The sequence below is a fragment of the Hippocampus guttulatus genome, chromosome 17 (assembly GCF_054856545.1).
Source record: "Hippocampus guttulatus isolate MCC_2025c chromosome 17, RoL_Hgut_1.0, whole genome shotgun sequence".
NCBI classification, from domain to species: domain Eukaryota; kingdom Metazoa; phylum Chordata; class Actinopteri; order Syngnathiformes; family Syngnathidae; genus Hippocampus; species Hippocampus guttulatus.
Window position 1 is genome coordinate 5105312 of NC_141277.1, and position 16937 is coordinate 5122248.

Genomic DNA, 16937 nt, shown 5'->3' on the forward strand with positions numbered 1-16937 from the left:
TAAGAACTCTTAAGTATCTGCAAAAATTTTTTCAAACGATGATCGACTGTTACTTTTTTAGGATTAAAAGGTGGAATATGAACCGTCCATGTTAAAGCATTTCACACTTATTAGCCTATTAGCATAGCTACTTTACTGAAGTGGCATTATTGATTATTGCACTGCCAGTAAAAATAAACCTGCCTATCGCTGACATTTTCGGGTTAGGAAAATCTGCCCCAATTCATTGGCTGAGCAGAATTTAAGCACGCTCTGTATTGGCTGACTGGATTCATGTGATACTAATAAATCATCAAGTCAAACAAGTCAGTTTTTATTGTCAAATATGCTCTATGTGTAACATACAGCACAGATTAAATTACTTTCCTCTCTCAACCACGGTCAATTGTACTGAATGCACAATTAAAAATAAATAATCTGTGATGCTGACGCAGAATTAAATGTAATATTAAATGACATTAAAGACAATTATATTGGAACGAAATTCTCAGTTAATCTTTCCCTTAAGTCTATTTCAATTGGGAATCAACATTACTAAACCTTGAGTTAAAGACGAAGGTGGCTTGTATATCTAAATCTGTAGTATGTGGAGGTAAAAAACGCTAATTCCGGAAGATTTTGAATGTACAGTTCTTGTACTTGTCAAACCACCTGTCCCGGGACTCTTCGGTTTTTACTACAAGCACACCATCTTGTGGCTGATAATGAGACTGCTTGCGGGCCTTCTATTGGCTGAATTAAGTCACGTGATATATTTAGTTTACACGTCTATAAATTTGTCCCGAATGTATTTTATAATAGTTATTGGTCAATTACAACCATTTTTTTCAAAGCAGATGTTGCTTGCAAACGCGCTGTCCAGTGTCTGAGTGCTTATTAGCTCTATTGGCTGAGTGGAGTCACGTGTTCCTCGTTGATTGCGTACAAAAACAATGCCATCCATCCATACATCCATTTTCTAATCCATTTATCCTCACGCGGGTCGCGAGCGTGCTGGAGCCTATCCCGGTTGTCTTTGGGGTACACCCTGAACTGGTTGCCAGCTAATCGCTAGTTACTCAGACATAGACGAACATTCGCATTCACATCTGCCGGTATCGAACCTTGCACCTCTGCACTGTGAGGCGGACGTGCTAACCAGTTGTCAACGTATCATTATATTTTTAAACAATCAAATTCGTTTTTCACGCTAAATTCATTTTAATCTGCTTTGCAAGTAAAATGTAGTCTCTGTTCCACAGAGTTGTCCTACCTCAACAGCAGCACTTCCAAAACTGAGACATCACAGAGCTCGTTCACATAACCTTTTTTCCTTATTATGAATACATGTAAACTGCCATCTTCCTTCACAAGCCCTTCCATGGTCACAAGCTCTTTCAATTCCCATGTTTTTTCCTTATATTTCTTTCATTGAGCTGGCATTTTCTTATTAGGTGGTTGTCTAAACATGACCGCTAAATCACTAATTTGGTGTCCACATGTCAGAATGAATCAGCCTTCAATCCTTTCATCCAAGGAGCCTGGAGGAACACATTATATCCACTATTTGGTTATACGCAAACAGTAGGGATGTTTTATATTTTTTCTTCGGCACGCGTATTTACCCTACCTGGAGTTTTGACATATAAAATTTCATTTAACACAAGGACAAAACATTGTGAACAACCCACAATCTTCGTAGTTTCAGCAGTTTCTGTCACACCTGCATGTGTAATGTGTAACAATTATTTTTTTTTTCTTTTAAAAATCTCTCAGGCAACAGACTTGTCCCCTCCATGTGAGGACCGCCACCATGTTGGCAGTCAAGATGGCAGCGGAGGACGCAGACTCTTGCATTTCATGTCATCTAGAGTCTTCCAGTATTTGTAGTTCTCCGACAGGTGCTCCATGAGACCCGTCAGGCTGGCAAATGCTGTTGAAATAACCGTAAACATGTCAGTGTCATGTTTTACAGGAATTAAATCACAATGTTGCGAGAAAAGAATAAAGTCGTACTGTTCCGAGATTTAAGTCATATTTAAAAAAAATTAAATCCACTGTTGCGACAATAAATAAATAAACTAGATGAAAATAAAGAGGTGATTTCACAAGCAAACATTAGCAATGTTACAACAGTAAAGGATACATTTGGAGTATTGATACAATAAAACAAGCGGTCATTACAGGAATGACATTTATGAGTAAAACAGTGTAAAGTTGTGCGAATTGGGATTTTACAAAGAAAAAATAAAATCACACTTTTAGAATTGAACCGTACAAAGTTTTTGAGAGCAAAATTGTAATTTGACAAAAATAAAGCCGATGTGAGTCACACACGCATTCTTCTATTTTGATATAGCCGGCGGGCTGCGCTCTGCATCTCGTCACCCTCATCGTAAAACCCCTTAACCCGGGCTTCCGCACGTTTTCAGCCCCCCCCAGACGGTTTCTCTACATTCCCTCGGCATCAATGAGGAATCTTTCCGTGACATCAGAGTTACGCTAGACAGAAAATAAGTCATCTCTCGGGGAGAATCAAATTTGATTTGGAGTGGGAACGAGTGCCTGCTTCCCAGGCATACACACTGCTGATGTGGATGCGCTTTTTTTGAAATTGAAATTCTTACCAAACACAAATGGCATTATTGATGTACTTGCGGATCAGTCAACTCACTAACTGTTGCTTACAGCCACAAAGGGGGGGGGGCATATTTGCTCAAATGATGGTGACATTTTATTATATTAGTGCATTATTCCTACCATCCCAGGCGTCAAACATGTCGGTGATGAAGTAATCGATGAAGGAGAGCTGTGACTTGGGCACGCTGCAGGTGTTGCGGTCAAACACTGGCATCACCACGGGAAGCCCCTGCCTCTTCTCTTCATCCGTCTGAAAGAACACACAGAGAGAAGAATAAAAGATCACCATGACGAAGGCTCGATGTTTACAAGACCGGAGGTCTATGATGTGCACCTGAGCAAAGTACTCCTCGGAGATGCGCCCCGCCCATTCGATGCAGAGCTCCAGCGGCCTGCATGGGTTGGCCACATCGGCGCACTTAATTAGCATTCGCTTGATCAGCAGCCGGTCCTCTGGAGAGTTCTTCATGTTTGCTTGACCCTCGCAGTCGCTGCTCATGCTCTGTGCATGACAGACAAACAATTTTGCCCTCATGTTGGCTTAGCAACTCAAAAGCAAAGGTTTTTTTTTTTAAGCTGCGTTTCGTGCTCACACAGGTGTTGGTGTCCTCGATGGCCACCACGGGCTTGTTGATGCTGTTGACAAACTTGTTGACGTGCTCAAAATGTCGCGTCATCTCCGTGGCCAGCACCATGTCAATGATGGCCTGTCGCAACGTTCGGAACTGGTTCCTGTTGGCGTTTGGAACAAATATGGGATTCTATTAAATTCTCAGCAATTTCAAACCACCACGTGGTACAGAATATTTTTTTTCTAATGGAGGCAGCACAGTGGACGACTGCTGAGCAAGTCCGCCTCACAGTGCAGAGGTTCAGGGTTCGATTCCTGCTCTGGCCTCCCAGTGTGGAGTTTGCATGTTCAGCAAAAAGTACCGAAGCAACTGACCGCTCAATGTTCTTGAAGATGTTACTCTTGCCGTCGCGCATGGTGAGCTGGAAGGCGAGGGCAGCGTGGTGGCTCTCCAGCACCGCCGTGTCATTGTACAGGACGGCCAGCTCGCTGCCAGCGTTACACAAGAATGAGTTGGTGCGGCCGGGATGGTCCACATCATGCACAGTGGCCGCAATCAACGCCGCCACTTCGTCCAGCTGATCGAGACTGCTCTAAATAAAACACATAAGACGTATAGCGACATCTGCTGTTATACCATCAAGTGTATTATGTGAAAAAAGTTGTAATGTTACAACAATAGAGTCACACAGTTACAAAGAAATAATAATAATGTTTCATGAACATGTAACTTTATGAGAATACTGTAGTTGTTTCTAGAAAAAAAAGTGTAATGAAAGTAATGCCCATAGCAATACCAGAAAAAGTTGTGATGTTAGAATAAAGTTGTCATTTTCAGAGAAAAAAGGTATAAATAAAGTCAGTTTTGTTTATTTTGTGGCTGAGGGGTCCCTCAAGGCTCAATCCTTGGTCCCTTAAAGTTTTCTAGACACACCGCATTGACTGACCTACATCAGGCATCTCTCACCCTCGATGGGCCGCTCTCCAGTGTGTTTTATATGTTTCCCTACACCAACACAGCTGATTCAAATGATCAGCTCATCAACACGCACTGAAGATGCCTGATAACGATTCTGGTCATTTGAATCTGGTGTGTTGCAGGAGGGAGACATATGCAGGACAGCCACCCTCAAGGACCAAGTTTGGACACTCTCGATCTATATTCGACAAACCTTGACTCGCTCCTTGCGTAAGAAGTATGCAGTGGCGTGCAACACGTCAGCAGCATGCGTTGAGTTATGATAGGAGTTGGACGAGTGGTAGCTGGCCTCCATCAGCTGCAGCCAAGAGCGCAGCGACGTCTCCGTACAGTTGAGGAAGTCGCACACCCCGAAACTGGAGAAGATCTTCAGGCCCAGGTAAGTAAGCGGCCTTTGAGTCACCCAACAACATGGTCAGCTGTGTTTATTAAGCACTTAAAGATTGTGAATTTAACTGCAGCGCTCATAATAAACCTTGCTTACGACTCTTAATTAACATGATGTTACACACGTAGCACTACCTCTTATGCGTGGCCGCCTCCAAGTGGAGGATGTTGAACTCCCAGCATTCCTCATCGTTAAGCATGTCAGCAATGGACTGAGGGACGTCGCTCAGTGCGACCGGAATTGCCAGCTGGCTTTGGCTGATGTCTGGAAGAAATCATTGCCTCATCAAGACCCCTTCCAAGCATGCGGTTGGATGATTAAATATTAAAATAAAGTAATAAAACAAGAAAACAAAGGAGACCAAAATAAATAATAAAATGAACATTATGAGTAGTATATATAAATAATTTTAATGTAACGAAGCATAAACACAATATCGGAACGAAAACAATAATTAAAATGAAACAAGTGGAAAATTAAGGTATGAAGAGTGTAACATACATTTCATCACATTTAAACAACGCTGGTTGGTTTGAGATTGTTAATTCATAACTGTCACAATTGCTTTTTGAATCTCACTCACTCTTCGAGAAAACATACTCGTTGCCAGATAGCCGTCGCAGACCGTCCTGTGGGAGGAAATAAAACAGTTGCTAAGATGATAATCTTTGGCCTGTCAGGCACAATCAAAAGACCTATCTTCAGTATTTCTCGTGTGTCTTACACTCATAAGCCCGCCGACCAGGTCATTTGTGTGCGGGTCGTCATCCTTGGACGCCAGCTGAGGCGAATAGAGCTCGGCAGACCTCAGGATCTCCAGAACGCGCTCCAGAGCCTCAGCCACCGTCAGCGGACTGTTCTCCTGGGCAGCATTGATGATGTTGATCACCTGTTCAAACGGACACCATTTTCTCCGACACAAGCAAAATCGACACTGTAGTGTAGAGAAATGTATGTATGGTACAATGGCATATCGATTATGGACCCCATTCTTAAAACAGCTGAAATGGAAGAGATTTTTTCATTTTATTTTTTTAACTAAATAATATAGCAACCTTGGTGATGGGAGCCTCGATGGTCATGGAGTGAATCCTGGCGATGGAGGAGTGTCTGCGGTTCTGTAAACCGGCGGCTGGTGGCAGAGTTTCAGAGCTATTAACATTGTAAGAGTAAAAAAAAAAAAAAAAAAAACCAAACAAAACTTAAAAATGCTAAAATCATCAAACTTCCTCACCGTCACTGCTGCGTGAGCTGAGTGATCTCGAATCCATCGAATCTTTCCTCCTATCGCGGTGGAGTAGAGAGTGGCACTCTTAAAATAACAAGGTGGAAGTCGGTAAAAACAAACAAAAGAAATTACTAAAATATATTCGAATAATTATGTGATGAACACATCATGATGCCTTAGGATTTAGGCTAATCCTCTGCTAACTGTGATTAAAATGGTTGAAATGCTGTTAGAAACACAGTACAGTAGCGTCTTTGCTCCCGCATAGTAGCAGCAAGAGTGGTAAAACACTGCTAACAGAGAAGGAGCTAACATAGCATAAAATGAGCTAATGTGTTGCCAACAAGTGAAAAGCTTTCCCTTACCACACCCTACTGAGACTTATACATGTCTAACAAAATTCATTATCGGTGCGAACATGCCAAAACTAGAAATATAACAAACAAGATCGCGTATTTCCCTGCTAAGAGCAGCTAATACCACATCAATTACCTGAGTGTGAATATTCAACGCTGCACAGATCCTCCTTGTTATACTTGTGCACCTGACACTGGAAAATTAAAAGAGAGAATTCATTTGTAGACACATTGAGAGCGAGTCACGCGTAAAATTACGCAGCATGACACTTGCATTCAAATTTATTCCAATGCATTTTACTGAGAATAACCTTTAATGAAATCTTTCTAGATGTTCTAAATATAGCAGCAAAAAGCATATCATGCACTGCCATGGCTATTCCAATGTGATTTACTGCAAACAACTGATACATTATAGTAAACTGGCTCGTACAAAACTAAGTGGGATGAAGCACATATCAACACATCTAATGATGTAGCTTCTTGGACTGCGTTCTGCAAAAAAAAGACTGTGGAATGATCTCAAGCAGGCCCCTGGAATACTTGAGATGATGGCGGCCCTGAAGTGAAAGGGAAAAGTTAAACAGAACATGCTTGAAGTCCCGAGCGCTTCCAAGAACACGGCCAACGAAAGAACACAATGAAATGGAAATCCAGTTATACGGCCAAGTGTGTGTTCAAGGACTAATGAGTGATTCTGCGTGGAGAAACGTGGCATGCGATCGGATCACATACCAAAGAAGCATGTGGTCTTGTAATGTGTGACTAATTGTTAGATCATATCGAATACTAAACTTGCATCACTACTTTTCATCAGTGTTTTGCTCACGGCACACAAATAACTCCCATTGCGACGGAACGAATCGGATCAGCCGCTCGAGATTCCCAATCCCAGCAAGCAGGATTCGGTGCCATTTGGCAGGCCAATGCAAAAGAATGACTCACCTTTTGTACACATGAGGAGGAAAAACCGCTAACGCTAGCCCCTCATTCGTAAAAATAGACATGAGGCCTGGCCACTAGCTTTCACGGCCCTTATCCTGACGCTTAGCCATAGCTTAGCCATAGCTTAGCGTAGCGTGATGTCATTGGGACGGGAGCCTCGCTGAGAGAAGCGATGTGCTGGATTCACGAATCGACTCAGGCCGGGATTTGTATTGATGTGTTTCAGAACAATAGTAAAAAATGTTTGCGATACATTCAAATGTATGTCAAGTAAAGGCGCACAATCAAATGAAAAACGTCTTTAATATGTTACAAACACCTACTTTACTGTTGTTGTCGGCATGTGGTCTCTTGATGGCTACAAAGTGTCGGATCTTCCTGTCAGGAAACGGCAAGAAGAAAGCTATCAGCGATTTCCACCTTCTTTGAAACATTTGATGTCGGGACTCACCCTCCTTGCCCGACGATTGGTGTTATATTCACATGTTGCGCCATACTGTCACCCGACTTTTTTCTGCCGTAGTAAATCCCCTGCCATTCCTGTGAGTGATACGGCGCACTGAAGTTCCGACCAGTGTCGGCAGGTGCGTTGGGTCGAGCGTGGACTCACTTTTCCTTTTTCAATGCAGGTGTTGATAGCGTCCAAGAGGTCTGCCCTGTTTCTGTCGCTCTTCGGTAGCTCGGTCAGCTCCTTGCCGATCAGTTCACCCTTGTGGTAGCCCATCATGCGTTCAAAGGCGGGGTTCACGTACTGTCATTCGTGGTGGATCGGTATCCCATTTTATTCCATCATGTCATCACTACCAATGGGGAAAAATAAGCTTTTGGAAGTCTTTCCCTCCTACCTGTATGATGTGGTCTTCACTGGTGATCTCCACGGCTTCCTGGCACTTTTCCAGAGCCGTGAAGGCCGAGTTACAAGCCCTACCATTATTAAGACTCTGTCAGTGCTTGACCAGTCATGAGCCTCGCCGCACGTCCCCATGTGTGAAGTTACCTGAGTTTGAAGTGGCATCGCACTTCTCCGTACTCAAGTTGAACCAGTTCATTATAGCACGCCGACACGCTGGTGTTCTCCACAAACCTCTGCAAAGGTGCGAAGACACAATTGTTGTCTTTGTTCATTAGGTTGAGAAAAAAAAAAGTGAGGAAAATACATACTCTGCTGAATCCGGCACACAGCAGAGGAAGAACAGATGATTCATCCTGGTCAGATGGCCTACAACACGACACAAAGGAATATATGGATAATCCAATGTGGTATTAAGAACTCAACACTGAACTATTTCTTAGTTTATTGGAGATACTAACAAGTCGTTGAACGTGGGCGGCGTAATATGAGAATAACTCAAAAGCTTTGATCTGAAGATCACAGTTTGCTTCAGAAGAACCTCTGGGAATGACCAAAAATGACCCCAAATGGCCACTTCAAACAAAAAATCGACAGATTTCCCATGATTGTTGGGGCTCCTTGAGTTTCTTTATGGATTTAATCATGACAGACATGTGAAGCAAATTTCATGTTCCAAAGTGAAATTGTAAAAAGTAAAAATTTGAAGCATGTAGCCTGCACGAAACACAGCGCAGAGAACATTGCATTGACTTACTTTTGTGGCACAACGGCGAGAATAACAGTGTTTTCGGAGTGCTTCCTAGCACGGATCATACTATAAAACAATAATCAAAGATAGAAAGTAAACAATGTTAGACATGCCAGCGAGCTCTGAGGACTCAGGATACGCTCTTTGCAATTTAGCAATATTTTTCGGGTAGACAAGGTTAAAATTTGGTGGCAATCTGACAAATCTCTAGAACAAGGTCATATTTGAAGGAGCTCTGGAAAAGGTCAAAATGAATCTCAAATGACCACTTCAAACCAAAATAGCATTTCCAGTGTGATTTCAGACCTATTTTTGTGGGTCCTACTTGTGATAAACATACCAAAGAATTTTTCTGACAATTGATCACACCCCTCACCGGCATACGACCTCGGGCTCAAAGTAGCGTGAGTGGCGCCCATCAATGACAACGATCTCGTGATGCTTGTCCAGGAAACACTCGAGCGCAGACTCGGGCGTCCGGGCGATGTTGCACCTGAAACCGGCGCGGTCACACGCCCACCACAAAGCGTCGCTCTGGCCGTCCTCTTTGGCGAACACAAGCAACACCTGAGAAAGTTTCAAATGGAAACAATAAAGTTTGAAGCTTTCATCCTAAGGTTGAGCACCCATCATACACTTTTCTAACCAGTCGAACCAAATATTTTGATATTGCTCTCATTTGTGGCTTCGAAGAGTGAAGTTTCACCCACGATTAAATATGAAAGTAATTGTACTAGTAATCGTAGTCTCACTTGAATGGGCTCCTGGCTCACTCTCATGGGTCCCACACATCGTTCAGTAGAGGAAACCTGCTAAGAGAAGCAAAACTTTAGCAACGCTATATTTTTGTCACAGCGGATGGTATCCGTGTAACGTGCTGTATCGCAGGGCCCCCGTGTGTGCGTCGTAGACCTTCACTACGCATGACAAAGCCATGAATGAGTATCAATGATATTTAATTTATTTATGTAAATGCACCCACTTGCTCGCCACAAAACGCACACTGTTCACAAACTTGCGACAACTCTCATCACCATCTGCCTGACCTTCAGGCGTGAGTGTCGGCATCAGCGCCTTCATGTGACTCGCACGCACACTGACCAGAGGGGTAAACAGACCACTTGTGCACACAAAAATGCGGACGATAACACTGAGACAATTATACACACGGGAGCATGATCATCACCGTGGATGATTGGCAATGTCCTGCAGGGGGAAAAGGCTTCAAGTGTTGGTCTCAAATAGTCAATGGTATCATTGATCATTCCTCTGAAGCAACAGTAGATATGCCAACCAACACACACACTCGTGACATGGTGGTAGATGCAGCTATTCAAACAAGCTTGTGTTCATCTGCTGCCACTTTTCGCATCTTGATTTATTTCTGGGTTTGGTCGGTTCACATAGCTGACTTTTGCCCAGCTGGCCACTGATTAGAAGCAAAGCTCTAACTCGTACAGTCAGTGGCAGTTTCTGGCATGTGCAGTGGAGTTTTACAGGACGGCATTGCTGAATTGCTTAAGTATATCTCCATAACCCAACAAAAAAAACGTATGTATTTATTTATTTATTGTAAGGAAAATATCACTCTGGAGTATTAGGTCATAACACTGTAACACCAACTCAATTTGTTAGCCCGTCTATGGCGTTTTGCATTGTTTATTAGCATTAAGCTAGACTGACTAAATCTACAGTATATGTTTGGGGTTTTTTTCTCTCCCCGGGCTAAAGGGGGCCTTTATCGATACAAAAGATGGGTTGACTTTTTCCCATTTCAATTACATGTTGAGCAAGTGCATTCATGATCAACGCGACTTCACCTGTGACGTCACAATGATACCAATGCTGCTGGCCCCCAGTTCTAAACATAAACAAACACAGAGGCCTGCTCACGTGTGCTCGGCCGCTTAGCCGTTACCTTGACGCCGGCGTCGCTGGTCTGCGTCTCGGCCTCGATGAGTACGTGGGCGCCCCCTCCGCCTACGCCAGTATCCCGGCGCTCCCGGCGGGAGTTGAAGCTCGAATGTCTGCTCTGGTAGGCGATGACGGACGGGATGGCGTCGGCCGCATCGGTCTTGATGAAGAGGCCGTGCAGCGCGCCGCCGCCGCCCCCCTGCGAGATGGTGGTGGTGGTCTGGTGTGGCGAGTTGGACTCGTCCGAGTCGCGGCAGTAGATGACGCCGCTCTGCGAGACGTGGATGCTGGGTGCGCAACCCATGCCGCCCCCGCTGAGCCGAGTCACCGTCCTCCTCCACCTCCTCAGCTAAGGCACCAGGCTCGATGTCATGTTTGCTATCCCGCACGATGGCTCTGCTACGCAGCGTCCAGTGAATGAATGGAGCGGCACCTGACCGCATCACAACCACCGCTTCTTCTGTAACATGTTGAGCTTGATCGTCAAGTAACTGACTTGATATGACATTAGTTATTCCCCCCAATATCCCACCCACTCACAATATGACATAACACCCCCCCCCTTCCGATCTTTACACATGACCAAAAATCATAACAATGGTAGATTTTCATCACGTCTGTGGAATTTCCCAGTCTTAAAATAGAAAACACGAAACCAGACATTGAAATCCGTATGGCTGAGGTGCCTCAAGTCTGTCCTCAGCTGCATGAAAAAAAAATAGTATTGACAATAACATACACAAAGGAAAGTATCACAACAGAGTCAGTAAACTTAATATTAGTCATTTTTCACACAAAAATAAAGCATACATGCCAGTGAGTATTGCATTTGTCATTAAATATATATGAAATAAGTTGGGGAAAGCGTAACTGTGCAAATTTCATTAGCTATGGTGTTTTCTATTATGTGTCAGCATTAAGAAAGCAGGCTTTCACGGAGGCATGTCATAAAAAAGTTATCAAGACACTCAAAGGAACTGTGTTGTCACCTTTCTTCCTTCCACGATCCTACTCATTTAGCTCCCTCTTGTGGTCACTTACTATAAAACAGTATACAGTATGTACAAACTTATAAAGGCTGCTTCATTTGCAAGTTTGAAAGAAAAATTGGGCTCTAAATTTTATAGTATCGCAGGGAGCGTGTGTGGGCAAAAGTATGACTTGATTTATATGCAATGTTGTGTTAATTTAGCCACTGTCCCAAATTAAAAATATGTTACTATACTTATTAATGTGTTTGTATTCTTGATTAAATTATCTTTGTTTTACTATGAAAATTAATTTCTTCACACTCATTAACACTATTTTTTTTCGCTCGACCACATCAATTACTAACAAAGCCTCTCCATTTAAGAAAAATTAATAGGCCCTTGAGCACAAAAGTTTGCCCAACCCTGACAGTCATACCTAGAACATGTAATTGTGTGTGCAACACACACACACACACGGAGGCAAAAGATGCTGAAGGCGCTGTCATGGCCTTCAACAGGAAGTGCCCGTTGAGCCTCTTCTGCTGGCAGCGTCGAGTCGACTAGCTTAGCCCGTTATGACATAAGCCGGCCTTTGTTTCCCTCAATCTAAATTATGCACGGCTCAACTGAATCCTCGTTATGCGCGCGCACACCCACACTCACACACGCACACACGCCCCCCCCCCCCCCACACGTTTGTGTATAATTGTCTATGTCAGTGTTTCCCAGCTTTTAATGAGCCTTTAGATGAGAAAAATCTAACAACACACCACCAAACAAACTAAGTCACAAAAAGTATATCTACCGGTACTTTTTTTTGATGGCAGTGAATTCAATTTAACTCACTTCACAACAAGCAGCCATTTTGCAAAGGTAACTGTTCTTCTGACAACTAATTTCCCAAATTTCAATGTAGTGTTTCTTTACTTACCACCATCTAACGGCTCGATATGCGTACTACAACTTTTTCTGACATGAATTCCCCCCCCCCCCAAAAAAATCGATGAATAAAATGATACAATTTTTACAATCTTTTTGTCAATTTACCGAGAGATTCCTCTATTGGCCACCAAGCTCAAGTCATTGTATGGGCAACAGATCATCTTTGCGGCATCAAGATGGCACTGACATCAGTAGAAAAGCTATCTTGTGGGCCATTAAAGGTAGCTTGTGGAGGAAATTCTATTTTTATTTCGAAGAAATGACAGGCAGGTATGTCAGAGATGTTGTCCACCCGCTTGCTAAATTTAGCTCTTTAATTTCTATCATGCCCTGAAGGCGTGTAATTATTTTTGATGGAGGTATCCACCTTGACGAGCGAGCTTATCTCAAACACACATGTTGTCCTGCATGTGGCAGTCGCCAGGAGCCAACTGGGAGACGCGCGTCTTCTTTTCCGGGGTGTCTTTGAACCTTGGAGCCTTATGACCCTGACGTCTGTTTTTTTCTTTAAAATCCAAAACAATTTCTTCTTCAAAGAATCTTAGATGCATTTTCGTAAATATCAGGAATTTGCAACAAACTTAACATATTATAAATTTATGAAGGTCACATACATGTATCTGTGAACAAAATAAAAATTTTACCACTTCAACATCCCTGATCTAATGTACGTTAACAACAAAGACTATTTTGTCATTCATGTTCCGTTTGTGAATATCCAGAGGTGGGCATTTTCCAAATTTTCAACATCCTGCATTTTGTATCCGTCGTTTGCGACGGTCAATTTGCACATCCGACATCTGAGCCAAGCGGCTTTACATTGCCGGCGGCGTTTTGTCACCATCGCGTCCACACAGGGATGGCGTGTAATCAATTTGATCGTCATCATCCAGGTGCAGAGTGAACGTCGTGTAAAATGGCCGTAGGCTCTTTGGAATGAACAGATGAGTGGCAATTAACAGACAGATCATTTCTTGTTTTATCGAGCGTGAGGAGAAAAAAAAATTACAATTGCAGTGAATCCAATGCTATGCTGCAGAAGCGCTATGGAACTCATGTATGTGAAGCGAAACACACGCAGTGGCATCCCTGCATTCAAGCAGGCAATATGATGATCACCAACAGTGATCAGTCGTGATGGAAGCTCAAGTTGCCGTTTCTCATCATGAAATTCTACCAAATATTTCTTTGAACTCAGAGTTTTTCTTTGGATTGCTGTCGTCCACCGGCAAGGTTGACATGCCGCCCCTCCCCCCGTACTCACTGTCACCATCCTTGCCCTCGTCACATGTGCGCAATCACTTGGTAATGGGGCTCGGGGCGGCTGGCAGGTGGTCCTTTGCAGAACTTATAAAAGGTGGCGGCGGTCCCACGGAGTCTCCCAAGATGCAATGACGGTGACAACGACGATGACGGAGCGCACTTTTCGGCAGAGGCTCTTCTTCTTGCTCTTGAGCTTATGCATCCTCAAGGGAGAATGCAGATTCATCGAGGTAGGACGGTCTTCACTCCTCACTCGCCGTCATCGTCCTCCTCCTCCTCCTCCTCCTCCTCAAACATTCTCTCTTCGTCCTCGACCGTTGTAGGATAACGAAGTCCTCAAGGATGAATTCTATTCTTTCTTCAACTCGGACCTGCCCAGGGAGACGGCGCCGGAGCTGATTATGTACCGAAGACCACTGCGTGAGTTTTTCCTCAGTTTTAAGGACTTCCGCTTATTGTCTTAGAATTACATTTTAGATTTTTCGACAAAGGTAATTTGTCAACATGGAAGGCAGTTTAGTCTTCAATAAACCAATGAGCCCTGGAAAATCTGGACAAAGTGGCTGGGGAGAGGGAAGCTGCCCTCACGACCCCGACCCCAGCATCAGCGATTGAAAATAGATGGATGGTTAAACAGATTGTGTTTTTTTTTTTTTTTTCAAAATAGCCGTGTGGATTTTCGCAATCATCCATTTTGATTTATCAATGAAGCGAATTTCTTAACGTTGGAAACATCAAGATAAGGCGTCAGTAAACTAATATACATGAATAGGAAGGTGTGTGTGTGTGTGTGTGTGTGTGTGTGTGTGTGTTTTTTTTAAACTCATTCAGTACCAGCCAATTCTAGACCAAGTCTGAAAAGACGTTTAAAAACGTCATTGGGAGTGAATGAGTTAATATAGTGCATCATAAATAACGTAGAGGCTTCAAAGAAACAAATGTACCTCAGGTTGTATGGACATGGTTGCGGTTGAGGGTCGCTTCACCTTCATGGCTGAGTATCCCCAACTCAGCTGCGCCGCCTTCTTCATGGCTGAGCCCAACGAGGTTATCAGCCTTGAGTACGACAGCGTCGACATCGACTGCCAGGCGGGAGACTTCATCACGGTGAGGTCATCGCCGCCACGGGAAAATAGGGATTTGAGTGCCGAGCGATGGCAATACAATAAGCAAAGTGAGGACTACAAACAAAAAAAAAAAAAAAACCCCGCTTGCTTATGGTGACATGTTGCGACGGATTCTATCAAGGTTTATATGGTCACAGTGTTCGGATTGTGTGGGCTAATGACTTGGATCCTGCGTGAAGGCCGTGACTGCTGTTCTTGAGCAATAAAAATGCGAAAATGCTCACGTTGAAACAGCGCATAATAAAACGCCATTTTCCATTTACGTGACCTCGATCTAAAACCAATATGTATAGTGAGAGCAAGAAAAATATAGTCCTAGTAATCCTCATATCTCGCACGTGCTCTGAAAGGTGTTTGACGGCTGGGTGTTGAAAGGCGAGAAGTTTCCCAGCTCGCAGGACCATCTGCTGTCCCCGCGCGAGCGATACGTGGACTACTGTGATTCCTCCACTTCCACCAGGAGAAGCGTGCGCTCCTCGCAGAACGTGGCCATGATCTTCTTCCGCGTGCACAACGCCGGCAGCGGCTTCGCCGTCACGTTCAGGAAGCTCGCAATCCAATTTCGTAAGTAAATGCGATGTTTTGATCCAACCCAAGGAATGGTGATGCAGTCGGATTTTTTTTGACAGAAAAAAGTACTTTAATGTCTAGTAGTTAAAATTAATAGCACACAAAATGTCCTTGTGCTCTGCGCTACTTCCATCTTGTTTTGCTGACTAAACGTAGAAGAAAAAGAATCCTCGTGCTAAACTCCCAATATTTTCCGCTCACTTTGAAATTGTACTTCTGATACCTCTCAAATGTGTCTGGAATTTCGTCTGACAGCTAAAACAAAGAGCAAACATCCCAAACTTTGAGGCCATTTTGCTCATGGCTGTTGCGCAATATTTGAATGTTAGCATTGTGCTTTTTTTTTTTTCCTTATTGTAGAACAAGAAACATTCGCTGTTTACGTGTCAGCTTGCCAGTGAACGTGTCACATTTGCTTCGTTGCAGCCTGCAATGTCATCTCACAGTCACCAGAAGGCACTTTCACCATGGTCAGCCCACAGCAGCACAGGAACTGCAGCTTCTCCATCGTCTACCCGGTAGAGGTCGACATCTCGGAATTTTCATCCTTCGGACTCCTCGGCAGCTTCCCAAAGGTGAGGCAACAAGTAATGAATGTCGACCTCATCGCATACTAATATGCTTACATTGGGTTCTACCCGCTCAAAATAGTAGGTTATTCTATTATTAGATCAGACTGACACTTTTAGTAAAAAGAAGTCACATGTCAGATTGAAACTACGAGACCTAGACAGCTGTATTTTGACCCATTTGCCCTTTTGTGAGTTTTGTTTGGACTAAAAACGTTGGCTCCTCCCTCCAGTGGCCCACGTCGCCTTGCGACTCGGAGGACATGCTCCAGCTCTTGGGGGGAAATGGTCTCGACACATCCAAGATGTTCCCCCTCACGGAGCTCTGCAGCTCCTCTGCCAGGCCCAGTGAGTACTGGACATATATGTCTGCTGTATTCTATTCTTTGTATATTCGACATAATTTTCTTGACATAGTTATTCAACACAGCTTTTGTTCTGTTATCTCCCTGCAGGCCACGTGAAGGTGGGCTGCGAAAACACGGTGGTGCGCATGGTGTCCAGCGGCCGCAATGTCAACAGGGTGTCCTTCAGCTACCGCCTGCTGGACAGCCAAGAGCTGCAGAGGCTGCGAGTCAACAACGTGGAGGATTTCTGCTTGGCCAACTGATCTCTCTCATTTATATGTCCAAAAGACCAAACATGAATGGGAATATCAATGAAGACAAACTGTGTGTTTTATATATTTTGTTCTTCCCCCTTTCACCCAACATCCGTGCTGTTTGTTGCATAAAGTCTTGACATTCGAGTGATGAACGGTGCTTAAGTGAATTTATTGTCAGAGTAATGCGCCGTTAATAAATACAACTCATTGGCATTTGTATACAAATACTTTTTTGGATTAAAATTACACTGCATGGCAAAGCAATTATTCATCTTGTTTCTTGTTGAGAG

At 43.6% G+C, this 16937-nt stretch overlaps 2 protein-coding genes across 2 annotated transcripts; one reads left to right on the forward strand and one right to left on the reverse strand.

Annotated features, from left to right (window-relative positions):
- Positions 1–297: 297 nt before the first annotated feature.
- pde8b (phosphodiesterase 8B) lies at positions 298–11121 on the reverse strand. Its single transcript, XM_086135672.1, has 22 exons — positions 10606–11121; positions 9440–9496; positions 9064–9254; positions 8694–8753; positions 8248–8305; positions 8084–8172; positions 7932–8010; positions 7697–7837; positions 7538–7626; positions 7410–7464; positions 6278–6335; positions 5792–5869; positions 5613–5689; positions 5282–5446; positions 5141–5186; positions 4692–4821; positions 4363–4561; positions 3566–3783; positions 3213–3351; positions 2954–3121; positions 2740–2869; positions 298–1912 (listed from the first exon to the last, which is right to left on the reverse strand). The coding sequence occupies exons 1-22, from the start codon at positions 10903–10905 to the stop codon at positions 1803–1805; spliced, it is 2637 nt and encodes an 878-aa protein (XP_085991798.1). The 5' UTR covers positions 10906–11121; the 3' UTR covers positions 298–1802.
- A 2709-nt stretch (positions 11122–13830) lies between these two features.
- Positions 13831–16911, forward strand: LOC147191669 (corticotropin-releasing hormone-binding protein-like). Its single transcript, XM_086134425.1, has 7 exons — positions 13831–14007; positions 14101–14197; positions 14727–14884; positions 15255–15468; positions 15901–16049; positions 16277–16391; positions 16499–16911. Exons 1-7 carry the CDS (start codon positions 13906–13908, stop codon positions 16651–16653), a joined length of 990 nt encoding a protein of 329 aa, XP_085990551.1. The 5' UTR covers positions 13831–13905; the 3' UTR covers positions 16654–16911.
- Positions 16912–16937: the final 26 nt, after the last annotated feature.